Consider the following 16659-nt stretch of genomic DNA (forward strand, 5'->3'; position numbering starts at 1 on the left):
CTTCTGTTTCAGTCCTGTCGGTTTTCATCAGTTTTTTATCCGTTGATAGAATGCTGTTTTTGGGCCCTTTTCCACTGGCAGCGATTGTGCTGCTGAATTGCGAAATCTCAAACTTTGCTAAATAGGAATCACGGTTGGTATTTTCCACTTCTGCAATTCGATTTTTACCAAAGCGCGATCGCGCCTCGGAGGGATTTTTTTACCGTGATTTTGCAATGTAATGCTTTGCATATGCAAAATCGCAATCGCGGAAATAAATTAGGGACTGCGCAATCGTAGGCGTTTAGCGATTGCTAGTGAAAAAGGGCCTGAAAACTGACAGGGCGTGACTGGAATGAAACTGTACAGATTTATGTATGAACCCAGCCTTACACCATGTACGCGGTGGGATGTTGCGTTGTTCCCTGTCTAACAGAAACCCAATGGAACAAAGAGGTTGTACCGCATGTTAGGGCCACGTTGCGTCGCATACATTTAAGCATAGAGTCAATGAAAAGTATCCTTCAATGTACCTGTTAATGTGCGCTTTTTGTGGCAAGTTACCATACCGCATACCATTGATGTGCACTGCTGTGTGGCAACCCGCGTTACAAAGCGGCCATTATGAGGCACCACTGTGTACAAGGCCATACTGTCTTGATTCTTACCCTCCCTACTCAGAGTGCACATGCAAGGTTTGTCATCTCCTACCACTAATTGTTGCTCCATACAGTAGTGGTTGCTATGGTACTTCGTAAAGGGAAGGAGGTACTCGCCCTGTAGATAGGCACTGAGAAACCCACACTCTCTGCAGAGGGAAAGGTGCTAAAGGAGATGAGGGAGCAGTTTGATGCACAGTCTGCACATGATTTCTATTGGGCAAGATCACTGTTCCTGCAGTATGAAGTTGTATTAGAGAAGAGGCATCACAATCCCAAAAACCAGAGGGATGGACAGCGATGGAGTACAAATGGTGAACTGTGCATTCTACTTGAGTCTGACCTATTGTGTCCATCTTGTCGATATATATATATATATGGCATTTGTTCCTCCTTCTGTGATACCTGCGCCAGATTCATCTGTAGTACATCATCTGACTTTCATTAGGTAGAGGAGGATTGAGTCTCAGGCTCCAGACATTATTTCAGTATTGCTAGTACTGAAGGTTTTCAATTTCCTTAGTGGTTTATCTGGATGTCTCTGCCTGCCATGCAGATTTTACCAGTGATTAGTCAATTTTGGTACTGCGACTCAATGGGAGGAAGGGCTACCTGCAGAAAACAAAATGCCTGGTATTTTCTGAAATTGTGAAGGCCTGTTCCCACTATGGCCCATATGCAATTCACTTTTTCTCTTGAGTTTTTTTCCTAGGTGATACTTTCACAACTTGTAAATGGAATGCCTTCTAAGCCACCAGAAAGCAAGAAAACACTTAAAATACGTTTTATAGTACATTTCCACCAATTTTTTGGTACTTTTTCAATTCTAAAATGCTCGAAAGTTATTTTAAATAGAGGATAAAACATTATCTCCTAGGAGAAGTGTCAGGAGAAAAGGTGAATTGCATATGGACCTATGTCCACTATCAGCCTGTTTCTCTGAGTATGTGGCAGTGTACCAACGATCATGCAGAACAGAACCATGCTTTCCATGTCCATTTTTCATTGTTAAATGTTTTTCTGTTGAGTTTCTACAATGCACAACGTTATCATGCACATTTTTGTGGGTCAGCTGATGCCTTGTCATTCATCCCATAGAATGCCATGCATCCAACCACAAGTGCAGCAGACACTGCCACACACCTATTTAGTGCTACAGAGTATCCATGGACAATGAGATGAACATCATTCAGAATTGATACAGGATAATTCAAATTTTGAAAGTAAAGTTAGACAGCTTGAAAACAGACCAATCGCCTCCCACCTTGGGTTCATTAGATTTATCCAATTTCAAGCTTCATAAATTTGCATACAAAATTTGCGTAATGATTATCTTGTAATTATTTAAATCTTATTGACCATCCCTAGTATCCATGCTGTATGGATAGGTTGCCTCTTCTTCAAAATAGTGTGAACCAAGCTTAAGCACCCTAAAACAACTGATCAGGATTTGGAAGAGTATCAGACGCTGTTGGAAACGTATGGTTTCTGTGTAGTATACCTTGAAGTCTTCCTGGTTTTAAGCTACGTAAACATTGTCAATAATTCTAGCACGGCCCCTAGGGCATCAGGACATAAGCGTATGCAGGTGTGTCATTCGTCAACAACTTAGATATTCTTTCTGTTGTTAGGGAGGGATGGCTGGATGGTGCACGGTGGAGCGGCTTCCAGCGGGAGGGGTAAGGAGCAATGCTGACCTTGGGGATAACTTCTGAATCTCCAGAACAATCCTTAAAGTGAAATTACACATTTGTTTAGATTCATTACCTGGACTGTCTACTGAAGCACAGAGTTCCAACCCCATTCTAGAAAATTCCCAGATTAACTTACCTAGGGCTTCTTCCTGCCCCCCCCTGCAGTTGTCCTGGTTCCTTGTTGTCTTTCCGTTCTGTTGCATTGAGCGGCTGTCCCTTCCAAAAGCTGTATGTACAGGCTGGGCGGGCGCCACCTTGATCATGCCCTCATGGCCGTGAGCGTTCTGCGCTTGCACAGTTCTGAAAATTGTAACTGTGCATGTGCTGAACGCTCTTGGGTACTGGAGTGTGATCGAGGAGCCGCAGGGCTGGCCATGTGCAGTAGCCCACATCTGGGTCAGTCGGTTAGCTTTCGAGGGACACTGCTGCTGAAGGTATCGGAGTGGAATGACAATGACGGACCAGGACAACTACAGGGGGCTGGCAGAAGCCCCAGGCAAAAATTAAACTGGGCACCCTACTGTCTATTTAGGTACCATTTTAATTACAAAAAACTTTGATACAGATATATTTTTGTAAGAGTGGAATTTCACTTTGGAAGCTCGAGAGATATCCTGTATTGGCAGACTCAACTGACTGTACAAGCTTACAAAAAAAATATATTTTTCCAGGCTGCCATGCCTGATGAGCATGTTTTTTTTTAAAGTGTAATTTATATACTGTATATGGTATTCCCTGTGCTACAAAGTTTGGGCCTCAAAGCAATCCTTAAGGCCCCGTTCAAATTACAAACGCGGACGGCCTTGCGCGCGGAACGCAACGCATGCGAACACACGCCATCCGCGTTTGTATGCGTTGCATGGCTGATCCCATCACTGAAAAATGGACAGCCGTGCGTTTTTGCAAAAAATGCATGCAGCATGCGTTCCCGGACCGCACAGGTCCGGAACGCATGCAGTGTGAACATGAGACAAAGCACTCTATGCACTGTCTGATGTCGTGCGTGTCGGCCTCCCACATGCGTTTCCAAAACACGGCTGGAAACGTGTGCAGTGTGAACGGGGGTGTGCCTCGCCCCCCCCCCCCCTTCTCTAAAAGAAAGAAAAATATACTTGCTTACCTCCGTAGTGGGAAGCTTCTAGTTTTTGTAGAGGCATCCAGCATCCTTCTGCGGCCCGCGGATCCAGCGAAGCATCCCTCTGTCTTCTCTCTGAGAGCATGGCCATAGACAAACGCACTAGTACTTGGGATGTGTGCATACAATCCACACACATACTCCTCCATGCACAAGCGCGGTGTCCTACTGGGCAAGCATGGTCCATATTTGCACATACCGAGTGTGAATATTGGACCCTCTGGATTGAATATGTTTAGAAGGACCTTGGGCTGGAGAAAGACCCAGGAAGATTTTGGACTATCAGAGGCTTTCCCACTACTGAGGTAGTTATATAACCCCTTTTTTTATGGGTGATGGGGGGTGGCTTCAGGATTGCTTTTTGATGGTTAAGAATACCTTTTGACACAAGTGCAGAACTACTGTGAGGTAGAGATTTACCTGCAGTCTCTGTTAAAAGCTCCCAACATTCCTTTATGAGGCATCATCAGATAAGCCTGCAGAAAAGAAAAACAGTAGGGTGATGAACTAAAGTGTCTAATTGCCATTTTCATGTCCATGAAACATAAGCACAGTGCTATATGCTAAGTCTGTATACTTCCTATAGGTCCATTTTAAATTGGTGACTAAAGTCATGAATTTTCTTCATTGATTGATGCAGATGAAGGGATTGAAGGGGCATTACTTTACATTTGGGGTGTAAATACTGCAGTGTAGATGCTCTGTTGTGATCTATCCCAGAGCCAGACTCGAGCACAGTGAACCTTTGCATGTTTATGTTAGGGCTATCTAAAATAACACTGTAGCCTCCTTGTGGCTGTCAGGGTATCAGTAATGTAGGGGGTGTCCATTTGCAGCACTGATGAATCTGAAGACAGTAAGGTAAGATTTTTTTTTTTCCCCATATACCCTCTATCTTCTTTCTGTAACTTTATTCTATCCTTTTTTGTTTTTTTTCCTTCTTATCCAACATACCTTGTAACAAAGTGCAATAAGACTTAATTTGGCCTTGTAAAAGAAGAAAAAAAATGTAGATTACCATAGACCACCCTTTCAGATCTAATATGACAGAAGGTTTAATTGATTTGAAAATAACTTAAGTTCCCAGATGGTGAAATCCCTTCTGTGTAATATTTTGGGATCATCACATGAAACTTGGCGCCTGTAATGTAAGTATGGCTTATGCTGGTTCAGGTAAACAAATCATATGTAATTTCTGAAAAGAGGTAAGTTGTTAAAGAGATGCCCCAAATGACAACATTTCAATTTGGATAAAACAAATTATATTTAGTCCTCTGTTTGAAGCACTTTGTGTTTAACCTTTACTTTTCCTACCTCAGCCTTTCCTTTGCCCTTTCTTCTCACCTTTGCATAACACTTGACACACTGCTTATCCCCTTGCATTTTGGCCCTGATCCTTTGCTTTTGATAGACTTTTCCCTCCCTCTGTACCTTTTTTCACATATAAACACTTTCTCATCGGGCTTCAAGCGCCACTGCTTGAGAAGGTAAGATGTTTTTAACGTTTTCATTCAATACCTTTTTGTGTTTTAAAACCAATTGTTTTGCTTGTATTGCTGTAGTTTTACTTTTTAAAGTGATGTTTAAAACATGACAGTGAAGGGATTTAAAGTTATTGCTTATTAGGATATGCCATGAAGTGTAACATATTTGTTGAGCCTAGAATGGTCTTGTCTGTCTTTGAAAATGTACTTGCTCTTCCTCCCAGAATCATAGCTTGTAGGCAAAGTTAATCCCGTGTTGGAGAGCCATGTCCTAGCTCATCATCTGTAAGTTAATTCAAAACAATTGCTAACAAGGATTGAATATATGATCTTTGGATGTCTTGTTCCCAATGTGTTCAAGGTACTCTGGGCGTAGACACATTTGTGTTTTTTTTCCTTTTTCCACGTTTAAAATGATACATTTTGCCCATTGCTATGGAACGAATGGATTCCCCCTGTAGATTCCATGTTGCAAGCGATTTCCAACCTTCTCGACTGTATCTAAGTTTAGCATCATCTCTGAAGAGCTAAACCAACGTTTGTAAGTGTGCTGATGCTGAAATTCCTAGTCCTGCTGTAGGTAAATGTTGCCATTGCACTGAATCAAAGCGTCCACCAGTTTCTCCTTGTAGTACTTGAACCCATGCTGTGTACTCGGGAGTCCCTCTTCTGGTACACACTCTTGTCTTTATTTTTATTTTTTTAATGCTCCAAAGCAGCATTTCATGTCTGTGTATATTTTTTCACCTGCTTTCTCCTAAATTCAATGATACCTTAGTAGCAGGTCTTTGCAAAAGTGATATAAAAAATATCCATTAAATGAGATTTTTTTTTTTTTAAATGACTTTTTTTTTTTTGACTGACAATGTCACTATTCAAGAAAACCATTTAATTTTTTGAATGTATGCCTCTCTTCCCCAAAATGTTCCCATCACCTTTCCTTTGGGAATAATCAGTAGGGTTCTGATAAGACTACCCCGTTAGAAGCAGGAGCCACCAGATTTAGCTGCTTTTCATGCAAAAAATAAAAATAGAAAACAGAATCCGAGCACCAGATCCGCTCCAATAGCAATGTCGGCAACTTATTTCATCCCCGGTACAAACCGATACAGACACGATGTAGATGGCCGATGTTTTGCGAGTCAAACTTCTTCAGAGGCCAAAATCCAAGTTGCTGAGCTACTTTCACACGGATACGTTGTATCGGACAATAACATTGCATAGCAAATGCGATTATATGGTAATGTGGCGTTGGCTCGGTTCAGGGGAATCCGCCAGAATAACGCAAGGCATGCTGTGCAGTACCTTACAAAATGCGTGTTTACAGTTGAAGTGACAAATACTTTTCATGTACTGTATATGTTGCATCACACATGTATCATGCAATATGACTACTCCCTGCCGTTGCGTTGCAGTCCTATTTTTACAAGATGTGCCCCATTGTGTAACTAGCCTTACTATTTAAGCTGGGGGGCTATTTATGGAATGTATGAAATTGCAGCAATAGTGATCTGCTCATGATATCTATACCGGTCTTAAAGCGCAAAAGCGTTTTCACATGTATATTTTTCAAGGCCCATAACCCGTTCATATGCGTTAATACCTGCAAGTATGCAGCCCACAACTCAATAGAAAAGAACTTTGTGATGCCGGCCGTACAAATGTCCACTGCCATACGATAACGCATAGCATACATGTGCACATTAATGTAAGTCTGTGGACCTTTATACCTCCATGCAGATCACACACACCACGTGTCAAAGTTGACTGCACTGCACATACAGGCCCTAAGTCTTAACTTTGTGCACCAAACTTAGTAACTTAAATTGTCCTCAGCATCACAGCCCCTAACCACTTACTCTCAGCAGCCTGATATCCACAGCAGAAGATGTCAGTCACATGCTCTGTGTTTTGTAGATTCTCACATCTGAGCATTTGCAGCTTATCTACAAGTAGACTGAATCTGACTAAAATCTCTGCCCCTCTTTCCTCTGTGCTGCCGCTCTGGACATCTTCTATCAGGTTGGTGAGAGGGGGAAATCGGGCTTGTGCTGCTGAGTGCACTTTTATGCGTTCACTATTCCACCCAAACGTCATACACAGTATGGCTGTGCTGTAAAAATTAGCTTGTTTTGTTAAGTGCTTCTGCAATTTCATACCTTTCATTAAGAGCCCTCTTGCTTATGTAGTCACATGATGGCTTTTGATCGGTTAGTCCTCTCAGTACCTTATTGATTATTTCCATAGAAAAGTTTACTGAATTTTTCTGGAGCAAAAAGGCAGATATTTTATAAGTAAACAAATTTCTATGATAGTTAAATTATAATAAAATGAAGTATTTAATAAGATCTTTTTATTTTTATCTTTGCAATTGGTGTTTAAGCACCAGGCAGATGACTGAAGAATGTTGGCACCCACTAAGATTAAAAAAAAAAAAATTTTTACCCTCAAGTAGCCAACTGTGCCATATTGAGCACCAGTTCTCAAAGCCATCTTTTTCTTTTATTGGAAGAATTTGCATGGAAGGCATTCACATTCATTTTTGCTACTTGAATTTGAAAGAGAAATGGGTCTCATCCTCATCCTTAGGTAGTACTTAACTGCATTATTTCACTTTAAAGATACCTTATCCTAATGGAGCTTGCTTGACGGAGAAGGAAGTTCAATTCCACAGCAATATCCCAACAGGCTAACTTGCTCTGTCAAGGATAGATGGTAGAAGCTTTGTTCTGTAAGTATTCCTCAATGTGCTAGTGTCCGTTTGAAAGAAGCCAATTATTTATCAGGTTGCCTTGGGGAAAAATAACCTAATAGGCGTTTGAAATAAGTAATTGTGGGGTTTCTGGGTATTCCTCATACATGCTGTTCTTCCAGCGGTCCTGTGGTTGTGTGTAGTCTTTTTACCTCTAGCCAGTATTTTTTTTTTCTGTCAGATATGAAGTGCTGCTTTATTATGAGCCCGAGAACCCTTACAGAATCCATGGTTGGAGATTGTCCTCGTAGCTGTTTACTTCTTGCACGGAATCTAGTCTTGTGCCTTTTTTCTTTTTACTACACATTTTGATTGGCTTTTCTTTTTTTGTTTTGATCCTTTGCTTCCAAACCCTCAGCATTAATACTTCATCTCTCTTTTTGTAGAAGCTTGAAGAAGAAAAAGGCAAAAAGGATAAGGAGAGACAAGAAATTGAAAAAGAAAGGCGAGAAAGAGAGAGGGAGCGGGAGCGTGAAAGGAGAGAGCGTGAGAGAGAACGAGATAAAGAGCGGGAGAAGGAAAAGGAAAGAGAGCGAGAAAGAGATCGTGACAGGAAAGATAGAGACCGAGATAGAGACCGTGATAGAGAGCGTGATCGTGAAAAGGAACGAGAACGAGCAAGAGATCATAGTAAAGACAGGAGCAGATCAAGGTAAGCCCTTACATAAATGAATGACACATTGTAATATTCATTAGGAAATCTCTGGATGAATATCATCAGATATACTACAGCATGTTTTACTGTGAATCAGGGCAGTATATGGTGGTTGGATCTTTGCTGCAGTTTCTCAGTTTCTTTAGGCAACACATTCTGCACAAATATCAGAAAGAGTACTTCCAGTGTGTGTAGTAATCCATTTACTGTGTACTCTCTTACAATAAGGTACAATCGACTATTAAAAAAAAAATCTCCCACTTGCCTTTACAATAGTTTTTTGTTGCTTAAGTGGTCCTGGCTGCACTAGACAGAGATATTAGATCATGTGCATATTGATGATGATGATGATGATGTTATCCATTCATTCGTATCCTACTCTTGGCGATTCTATGGGTTAGCTCTCTCCATGCTGTTCAATCTTGTACCATTTCTGACAGTTGCCTTAAAGAGACTCTGTAACAAATTTTTCAGCCTTAGTTCTTCTATCCTATAAGTTCCTATGCCTGTTCTAATCTGCTCTGGCTTACTGCAGTCTTTCCTAACTGCACTGTCTCTGTAATAAATCAATGTATCTTTCCTCTGTCCTGTTTGTCGGGCTAAAGCTTGATTGTGTGGAATGTGCAGGGCTGCTTGTGATTGGTAGAAGCGATACACACCCTCTGCAGGCCCCCTGCATACTCTGAATGACTCACACACTATGCTTAGCTGAGCCTATTAGAAGCTGGTTAGTTTGTTTGTAAACACTGCCTAAAACTGTTAATTACAAGCCAGGATTGCAGCAGAGAGTGGCAGAAACAGCACAGAGGGGCACAGGAGAAAATAATGAATAGAATGGTATGCTTTTTATTGTAAGAATATTAGAGTACAGATTCTCTTTAAAGCGGAATATAACCCTGCATTTCAACTTTGCTCTAAAACATTATTTACAGCATATTATATGCAACCAGCATATTTTTTTTTCCTAGACCAGCATTGGAAGGGTTAAACACAGAGGTTTAAAGTTCCGTGGAGAGATATGCAGAAGTTCAGATAGATACATTTAACTAAATAGAATGTAACAAGTGATAAATGTTACACACTCTTTGGCTGTCCTCCAGCTCCTTCTCAGTCAGAGAGAGTGAGTCACATTCCACACTTAGATACATTTATGTAAACAAAATGTATCTATGTAAGCTTCGGATGCATCTGCAGTTCTCCAGGAACTTTAAAGCTCTGTGTAACTCTTCCAATGCTGGTCTAGTAAAAAAAAAATGCTGGTTGCATATAATATACTGTAAATAATGTTTTAGAGTAAAGTTGAAATGCAGGGTTATATTCCGCTTTAAGCTCCATCCTGTGTCAGCTTTGATGTTGGTGATCTTGCCTTCTTTGTTCGTCATCCTTGTTGTCCATGGAATGCGGCACTTACCCAAAGTAGGTGGCCTTTAAGGGTTAACATGGGCTGTACACTCAGACCTGCGTTGTAAATTGTCATTACTTTCCCACCTTACTAAGCTGTTCCCATTGACCAAATGATATGATATGGGTGAGTGATAGACAAAATATACAGTGCTGCCCATAATAATTCATAATTTTTTAAAAAACATTTTTTGACTTAGTTACTTTAAATTCAACCAGCAAATTTTTTTTTTTTTAGTTTTCAAAGTTTTTATTGAAATTTTTCAATTCTTCAAACAAATCGAATAGTAAGATATAACCAACATAGAAAGGACAATGGGAATAGCTTATACAGATATCCACATCATATAATCTTTACTTGGTAGGGAGGGAGCAGGTATGATGACCAGTAGTATAGTTTAGCAACCATTTGAACAACTTAATATAGGGTTACTACCGTCTGAAAATCTCCAGTGAACCCTCAGAGGACTAGGTCCAGCTATCTGGGGCTTGCTGATGGAAAATTTAGGGATGGGGTTTGAGGGGCCCGGTTAAATTCGGGCTTTATGATTACATTCCTGGACGCCTGTTGTCCAGCGATAGACAGGCAGAGCAGGAAAGATTATGACCGTAGGCGTCAGCAGATGGTAATTGAGGTTGAGAGAGGGAAGAAAGGAAAAAAGAACTGAGAAAGAGAGGAGGTGGAGAAGAGAACAAGAGTAAGGGTCCACCTTACAGCCTCGTAATGAAAGACATCTCCAGACTTGGATGTTCCAGACGGATCCAGGAGTCCCAAATCCTTTCGAACTTGACTTGGGTATCCCCGAGTATGCTGGTTAGATTTTAATTTACCATAATTGAGTTAATTCTAGATTTTACTTCGTTAATGGGGACCGAAGGTTTCTTTCAGTTCCGTGCTATTGTGGTAGCTGCTGAGAAGACTATGGAAGCTAATTTATTTTGCACAGGATTTAAGGATCCTATCTTTTCATGCAATAAAGCTTGCCAGGGGTCTCTAGTGATTGGCTGATGGAAAAGGGAGGAGAGTAGTTTATATACTTGACACCAAAACCAAGTGAGTCATGGACAGGTCCACCAAGTATGTAGCATATCGCCGAGCACTCTGCAGTCTCGGAAACAGTAAGGGCTAGCGGACGGGGCAATTTTGGGCACCCGGAGTCGGAGTCGTTGTTTCATAAACTGAGGAGTCAGTCGGGTGATTTTTGTACAAAATCCACAGCCCTGTTAAATATTAGACTAAGGAGTCGGAGTCGAGGAGTCGGGGCCATTTTGGTTACCCGGAGTCGGAGTCGTGGTTTCATAGTCGGAGCTGGAGTCGGAAGATTTTTGTACCGACTCCACAGCCCTGCTTGTAAGCTGCCTCAACTATATATAGATAGCAGGAGCAGCCGGAAATTCTACTCTAGATGTCCATCCAGTCTTCTCTGTCTTTGAGACCAGCAAGATCTGCTTCCCATCTTGAAGTGTAGGGATGTGTTACTGGAGGGGATGGAAGAGTTAGAAATGCATATAGTATTGAGATCAAGCCTTTGGTGCTAGGACGGTGAAGACAAATATTTTCGTAGGGCGTCAGTGTAAGGCGGGGCTTTATGTCAAGTGAGAGATTTAAACCAATGCCTTATTTGTAGGTATCGGAAAAATTCTCTGGGGGAAGCCTGAAATTTTTATTGTATGTATTGTATGTCTGACCAAGAAGAAAAACCTCTGGATGTAAGGAAGTGTGTGACTTAAGTGCGATCTTACGTGCTCCACCAAGAGAACGTTGTTGGATCCTCGCAGCCCGTAGGGAACAGGTTATTAATGGGAGCAGGGGCATAAATGGAGATTGGAGGTTAGCGGAGTAGCGGATAGAGTCCCACACCTGAAGGCAATGGGCCATGGGGGGGGGGGGGTTAGTAAGGGTGGTCTCGCTTTCGAGGGGAGCCAAAACAAAGTACTGGGCAGCAAGGGAGCGCATCTACGTATTTATAGGAAGACCCAAAGAAGGGGTCTCTTTTGTCTGGAATAAGCGAGTAAGTTGGACTATGGTCGCCGCTCGGTAATATGATGAGATCTGTGGGACTCCTAGGCCCCTATCTAGTTTATGAGCAAAAAGAGTTGTCTTACAGACCCTGGGACATTTGCGACCCTATATAAATTGATGATGATTTTACTTTGAAAGATGTGCAACTAGTGGCTTGGGACTTGAACTTAAAGAGTGCTAAAATAATAAAGAAGCTTGGGTAAATAGGACATTTTAATAACATTAATCTTGCCTAGCCATGATTAGGGGGAGTGAGACCACCGGTCGGCCAAGGCAGAAAGTGTTTTCAACAGTGGAGGATAATTGGCCGAGAAGAGGGAGGCGTAATTAGGAGTGAGAGTGATACCAAGATAAGGTAGGGATTGGACTCACTGGTCCAAATCATGGGGGTGTAAAAATATTCCTATGGCCTTGGATTTTTCAACATTAATTTGTAGACCTGATACCCGGGCAAAGTGAGCGAAGGCTTGAAGAGCATTTGGAATGGAAATGTGGGGCTGCGTTAAGAATACCAGGGTGTCGTCTGCAAACATAAGGAGTTTATGGGATAGGTCAGCGCATTCTACTCCTTTGATGTTAATGTTATCAGGTAAGTGGCAAGCAAAGGGTTCTAGGGCTAGGATAAAAAACAAGGGGGATAGTGTGCCTTGTTTAATATCAAAGGTTTGTGAGCTATGACCAGAGAATCTCTCACCAAGGCTGTAGGGCCCGCATACATCCCTTGTATCCAATTCAGAAAGTGTGTATCTAAATAGGGCAGCCATCTTTTTGGTTGAAAGGAGGTTACAGGGAGCATGAGACACAGTTCCAACTGTCCTGTGTCCTGATCACCCCTTCCAGTTGCTAGGCAACGAGAACAACATTAGAAATCCCATCATGCTTTGCACAGCATCAGGAGAAAAATGCCCTGGCAGTTTTCTATGATGGGGTGGAGTTTAGCTTCTGTACAGCTAAAAATGAGGCTTTGGTAAGAAAATCAGAGTTTTGATGCTGTGAAACTGTTAAAGAAACACCAAGCCTTTTCAGTGCTGCTGAGTAGATTTTTAATCTGGAGGTTCACTTTAAGCAAGCTTTTAACATTGTAACTGTTGATTTTTATTTCCTTTATCGCATAAATCATCGATTGTATTTATTGTATAAAAACTGTGTTTTTCATAATGGTGCCCCTTTAAATATCTATAAACAATTGTGATACAGGTTTGTTTGAAGATTATCATCTCTTTATAGGGAGAAAAGCAGAGACCGGGACAGAGAGAGAGAGCGTGAACGAGAACGCGAAAGAGAGAGAGAACGAGACAGAGACAGAGATAGGGAAAGAGATAAAGAGAAGAAACGGGACAGGGAGGAAGATGAAGAAGAAGCTTATGAACGGCGAAAACTGGAAAGAAAACTGCGAGAAAAGGAAGCTGCATATCAAGAGGTAATTGTATGCAATGTCTCCCCAACATCGTGTACAGAAGACAAGCAGCACCCTTATGTTTACAAGAATCTGCATTCACATTGAATGAAGAAGCCTAAAATTGAGTTTTTTTTCCTCCAGCGTCTCAAAAACTGGGAAATTCGGGAGAGGAAAAAAGCCAGAGATTATGAAAAAGAACAGGAAAGGGAGGAGGAAAGACGTAGAGATACGGTATGTTTTATAGAAAGACCATCTGATACAGATTCTTGTTTAGTTTTTTTTTTTTTTATAATTATGGTAACTGATCGTCACTTGTATAACAGGCAAAGGAAGCCAAAAGACTGAAGGAGTTCTTGGAAGATTATGATGATGACAGGGATGACCCAAAGTATTACAGGTAATGGTTTGTTATGCTGCTTTTTTATTTTGAAGGTAATGGCGATTATTTTTTCCAGACCATGGCGTCTCTCAGCACCCATGCCTACAAATCGAATGGAACTGCACCACATTTTGTATATTTAAACATGTGTATTGTGCTTTTCTCCTGGCGGACTCAAAGTGCATGAGCTGCAGTCATTATAGTGCGCTCAGTAGGCAGTAGCAGTGTTAGTGAGTCTTGTCCATCTATCAGAGGCAGAGCCCATAATCATTAAACTAACAGCCACTGCTATATGTCAATATTAGGACACTTTAATGTTTGCTTTAAAGAGAAACTCCGACCAAGAATTGAACTTTATCCCAATCAGTAGCTGATACCCACTTTTACATGAGAAAAATAATGATTTTCACAAACAGACCATCAGGGGGCGCTGTATGACTGATTTTGTGCTGAAACCCCTCCCACAAGAGGCTCTGGTACCGTAGGGTACTCTGGGCAAACTGCCACAATGTAACAATGTTCACAGACAGGAAATAGCTGCTTACAGCTGTCTGTTAAAGCCAGACCAGCTAGAAACAGCTACATAATCTGCCCACAGTAACAATGTCATCATGTAATACATGTCAGAATGTGAATCTGGGAGAGGAAAGATTTTACAATGAGCAAACACTGACTAAATCATGTATAAATAATTATTGTAAAAATGAAGCACTTTTTTTATTACATTATTTTCACTGGAGTTCCTCTTTAAAGCTTCAAATAAGAGTAAGCAATAGGGTGGGTGACCACACAAAGCTTAATGTCACCATCAGTGCATTTTAACCTTTTTGTAAGCAGTTCTTGTACATAAACATTTTTACCAATCAATAGCTCTTCAAGCTTTACACGGTATGCAAGTTATTTTCTTTACAGATATTGACGTTCATAGGTTTGTTGTGACATGTCCATAATTATGCAAAACTATCTGTTGCAGGGGAAGTGCTCTCCAGAAGAGATTAAGGGATCGAGAAAAAGAGATTGAAGCAGATGAACGGGACAGAAAGCGAGAAAAAGAGGAACTTGAAGAAATCAGACAACGGTTGCTGGCGGAGGGGCACCCAGACCCGGATGCCGAACTTCAGAGGGTAAGTGCTCAACTATACTTTAAAAAAAAAATGATTTGTCTGGGTGGTACTTATGTTATAACAGAGATATCGACAATGCTTGTGAATAGCACTAACCGCTAATCCACACAGGATGTGAATTCAGCTGCACATTTAGCGCTAGTGACATTCCCCCAGTGGTCATGGCTCTAACTATAGTTGGAGGCTGCTTCTATTTTCTGCCTGATGTCATGTGACATGTTCTGGCAACTGCTCCACCAGTAGCAAACTGAAGTATGTACACACTTCTGAGTTATGAGTTTTGTGCGCGTTTTGCTGGTTGTTGTGGTCTATACCCTTTATATTTTAACGATTGGCTGAATATAAATCAAATTTTATGTGTAAGGAAGTGAGCTAAGTAAAAACTGGTGTAAAAACACTACTCACTGAAACCTGCATTACTAGGTCTGTATTAACAAGGATTCTTAGTTACACATGTGGCAACCCATGATATGCGGTTTCCATGAAAGTAGTTTTCTTAAATCAAATACTTTTCCTTGCATTTTATGCCTCAGTACAAGCTGAACCTGCTCATTGCTGAGGTTATGAGACCAAGCATGAACCTGTGAAGTAATACTTCACATTTTAAGGAACCCCTCCAGCGTGTTAAATAATCAATTTACTTTGCACCTTATGTAAATATAAGGTACAATCGGCTAATACAAATTAACATTTCTCTTGATTGGTGGCGTCAAGCTGGAGTAGGGCCGCGGAATCACAGGTGGGAGTGGCCACATGGCTCTGGACTTGTTCAGAAAGGCTTTGGGCAAAAACAAGCATTGCCGGTTTGCTGACGAGGTTGTGTACAGTCCGGCGGAGCGCTCAGACACAGCCTTATCAGTCTGCAGACAGACTGTACACACGACTGACTGTCGCTGGAACGCCCGCCCAGCGGGAGGATCTGACAGACCCGTCGTTCCTACAAATCAAGCGTGTGTACGGGCCTTAATACTTAGAGACACTGAAGCGAAAAAAAAATGATATAGTGAATTGGTTGTGTACTATGAATAATTACTAGAAGATTAGCAGCAAAGAAAATATTCCCATATTTTTATTTTCAGGTATATAGTGTTTTTTTTCTAACATTGCATCATTCTATAATATGTGCAGATTACACAACACTCAGCATTCAAAATGATTCTTTCAGAGCACTCTGTGAACTAATGACCTCTCCTCTGGCAGATAAATAGTAAATAGTTCACAAACAGTTGAGATAATAAAAGTCAGAAAACAGCCCTCTCCACGACTTTCAAAGTCGTAGAGCTTAATGGCTTTTTTGCATAGAGATAACAACTGGAGTTTCTTAACTCTTCCTGTACTGGGAACAATTAGACTGATGTATCTGATCTTAATGTTTTATTTCTTAGCTGTACTACACATACAAATCATAATATCATATATATTTTTCCGCTTCAGTGTCTCTTTAACAGGGCTGTAGATTTTGTACAAAAAATCACCCGACTCGGACTCCTCAGTTTATAAAACCACGACTCCGACTCCGGGTGCCCAAAATTGCCCCTACTTCTCAACTCAGACTCCAATTCTGACTCCACAGCCCTGTGTGCAAGTGTCAATTCTGTGTGCGCACATTTTTATTACGAATATGCACTGATTAGAGCAGACCACTTCAGCTCATCCCTCAGTTCAGCCTTTTTAAATGTCCTTAGGGGAATGAGCACATTTTCACTGGTTTGTGAGCATCTTTCTGAAGCAGTGTGGCCTAGCTCCAGGCTGTTGCCAATCAGTCACTGTGGTGCCAGCATAGACTGCAGTATATAAGTGTGGCTATGGAGCACTGAGTTCTTATTTTTGATGTTAGCGCTTGACTACAGAGTAGCTGTGTGCAGGGTGGTTAGTGGGCTGTACTACTTCTAACATTGGATGCAGGCATTTTGCTGTTTTCCAGTTAAATGCCAGCAATTGTCTAATGCATAGCTGGTGCTTGGCTACCAGGGAT

The 16659-nt window shown here is 41.3% G+C and overlaps 1 protein-coding gene across 6 annotated transcripts in view; it reads left to right on the plus strand.

Moving 5' to 3' along the window:
* Positions 1-16659, plus strand: part of RBM25 (RNA binding motif protein 25) — a 66858-nt gene that overhangs the window by 33166 nt on the left and 17033 nt on the right. For 4 of the 6 annotated variants that reach the window (XM_068254112.1, XM_068254114.1, XM_068254116.1 and 1 more), the window contains 6 exons: positions 2270-2317; positions 8090-8355; positions 13010-13202; positions 13323-13412; positions 13505-13578; positions 14534-14684. In XM_068254112.1, the coding sequence (XP_068110213.1) occupies positions 2270-2317; positions 8090-8355; positions 13010-13202; positions 13323-13412; positions 13505-13578; positions 14534-14684 (822 nt within the window). The remainder of the gene's footprint in view (positions 1-2269; positions 2318-8089; positions 8356-13009; positions 13203-13322; positions 13413-13504; positions 13579-14533; positions 14685-16659) is intronic. The other 2 variants (XM_068254115.1, XM_068254117.1) reach the window with 1 other exon arrangement.

Source organism: Hyperolius riggenbachi, chromosome 9, assembly GCF_040937935.1.
Source record: "Hyperolius riggenbachi isolate aHypRig1 chromosome 9, aHypRig1.pri, whole genome shotgun sequence".
Taxonomy (NCBI): domain Eukaryota; kingdom Metazoa; phylum Chordata; class Amphibia; order Anura; family Hyperoliidae; genus Hyperolius; species Hyperolius riggenbachi.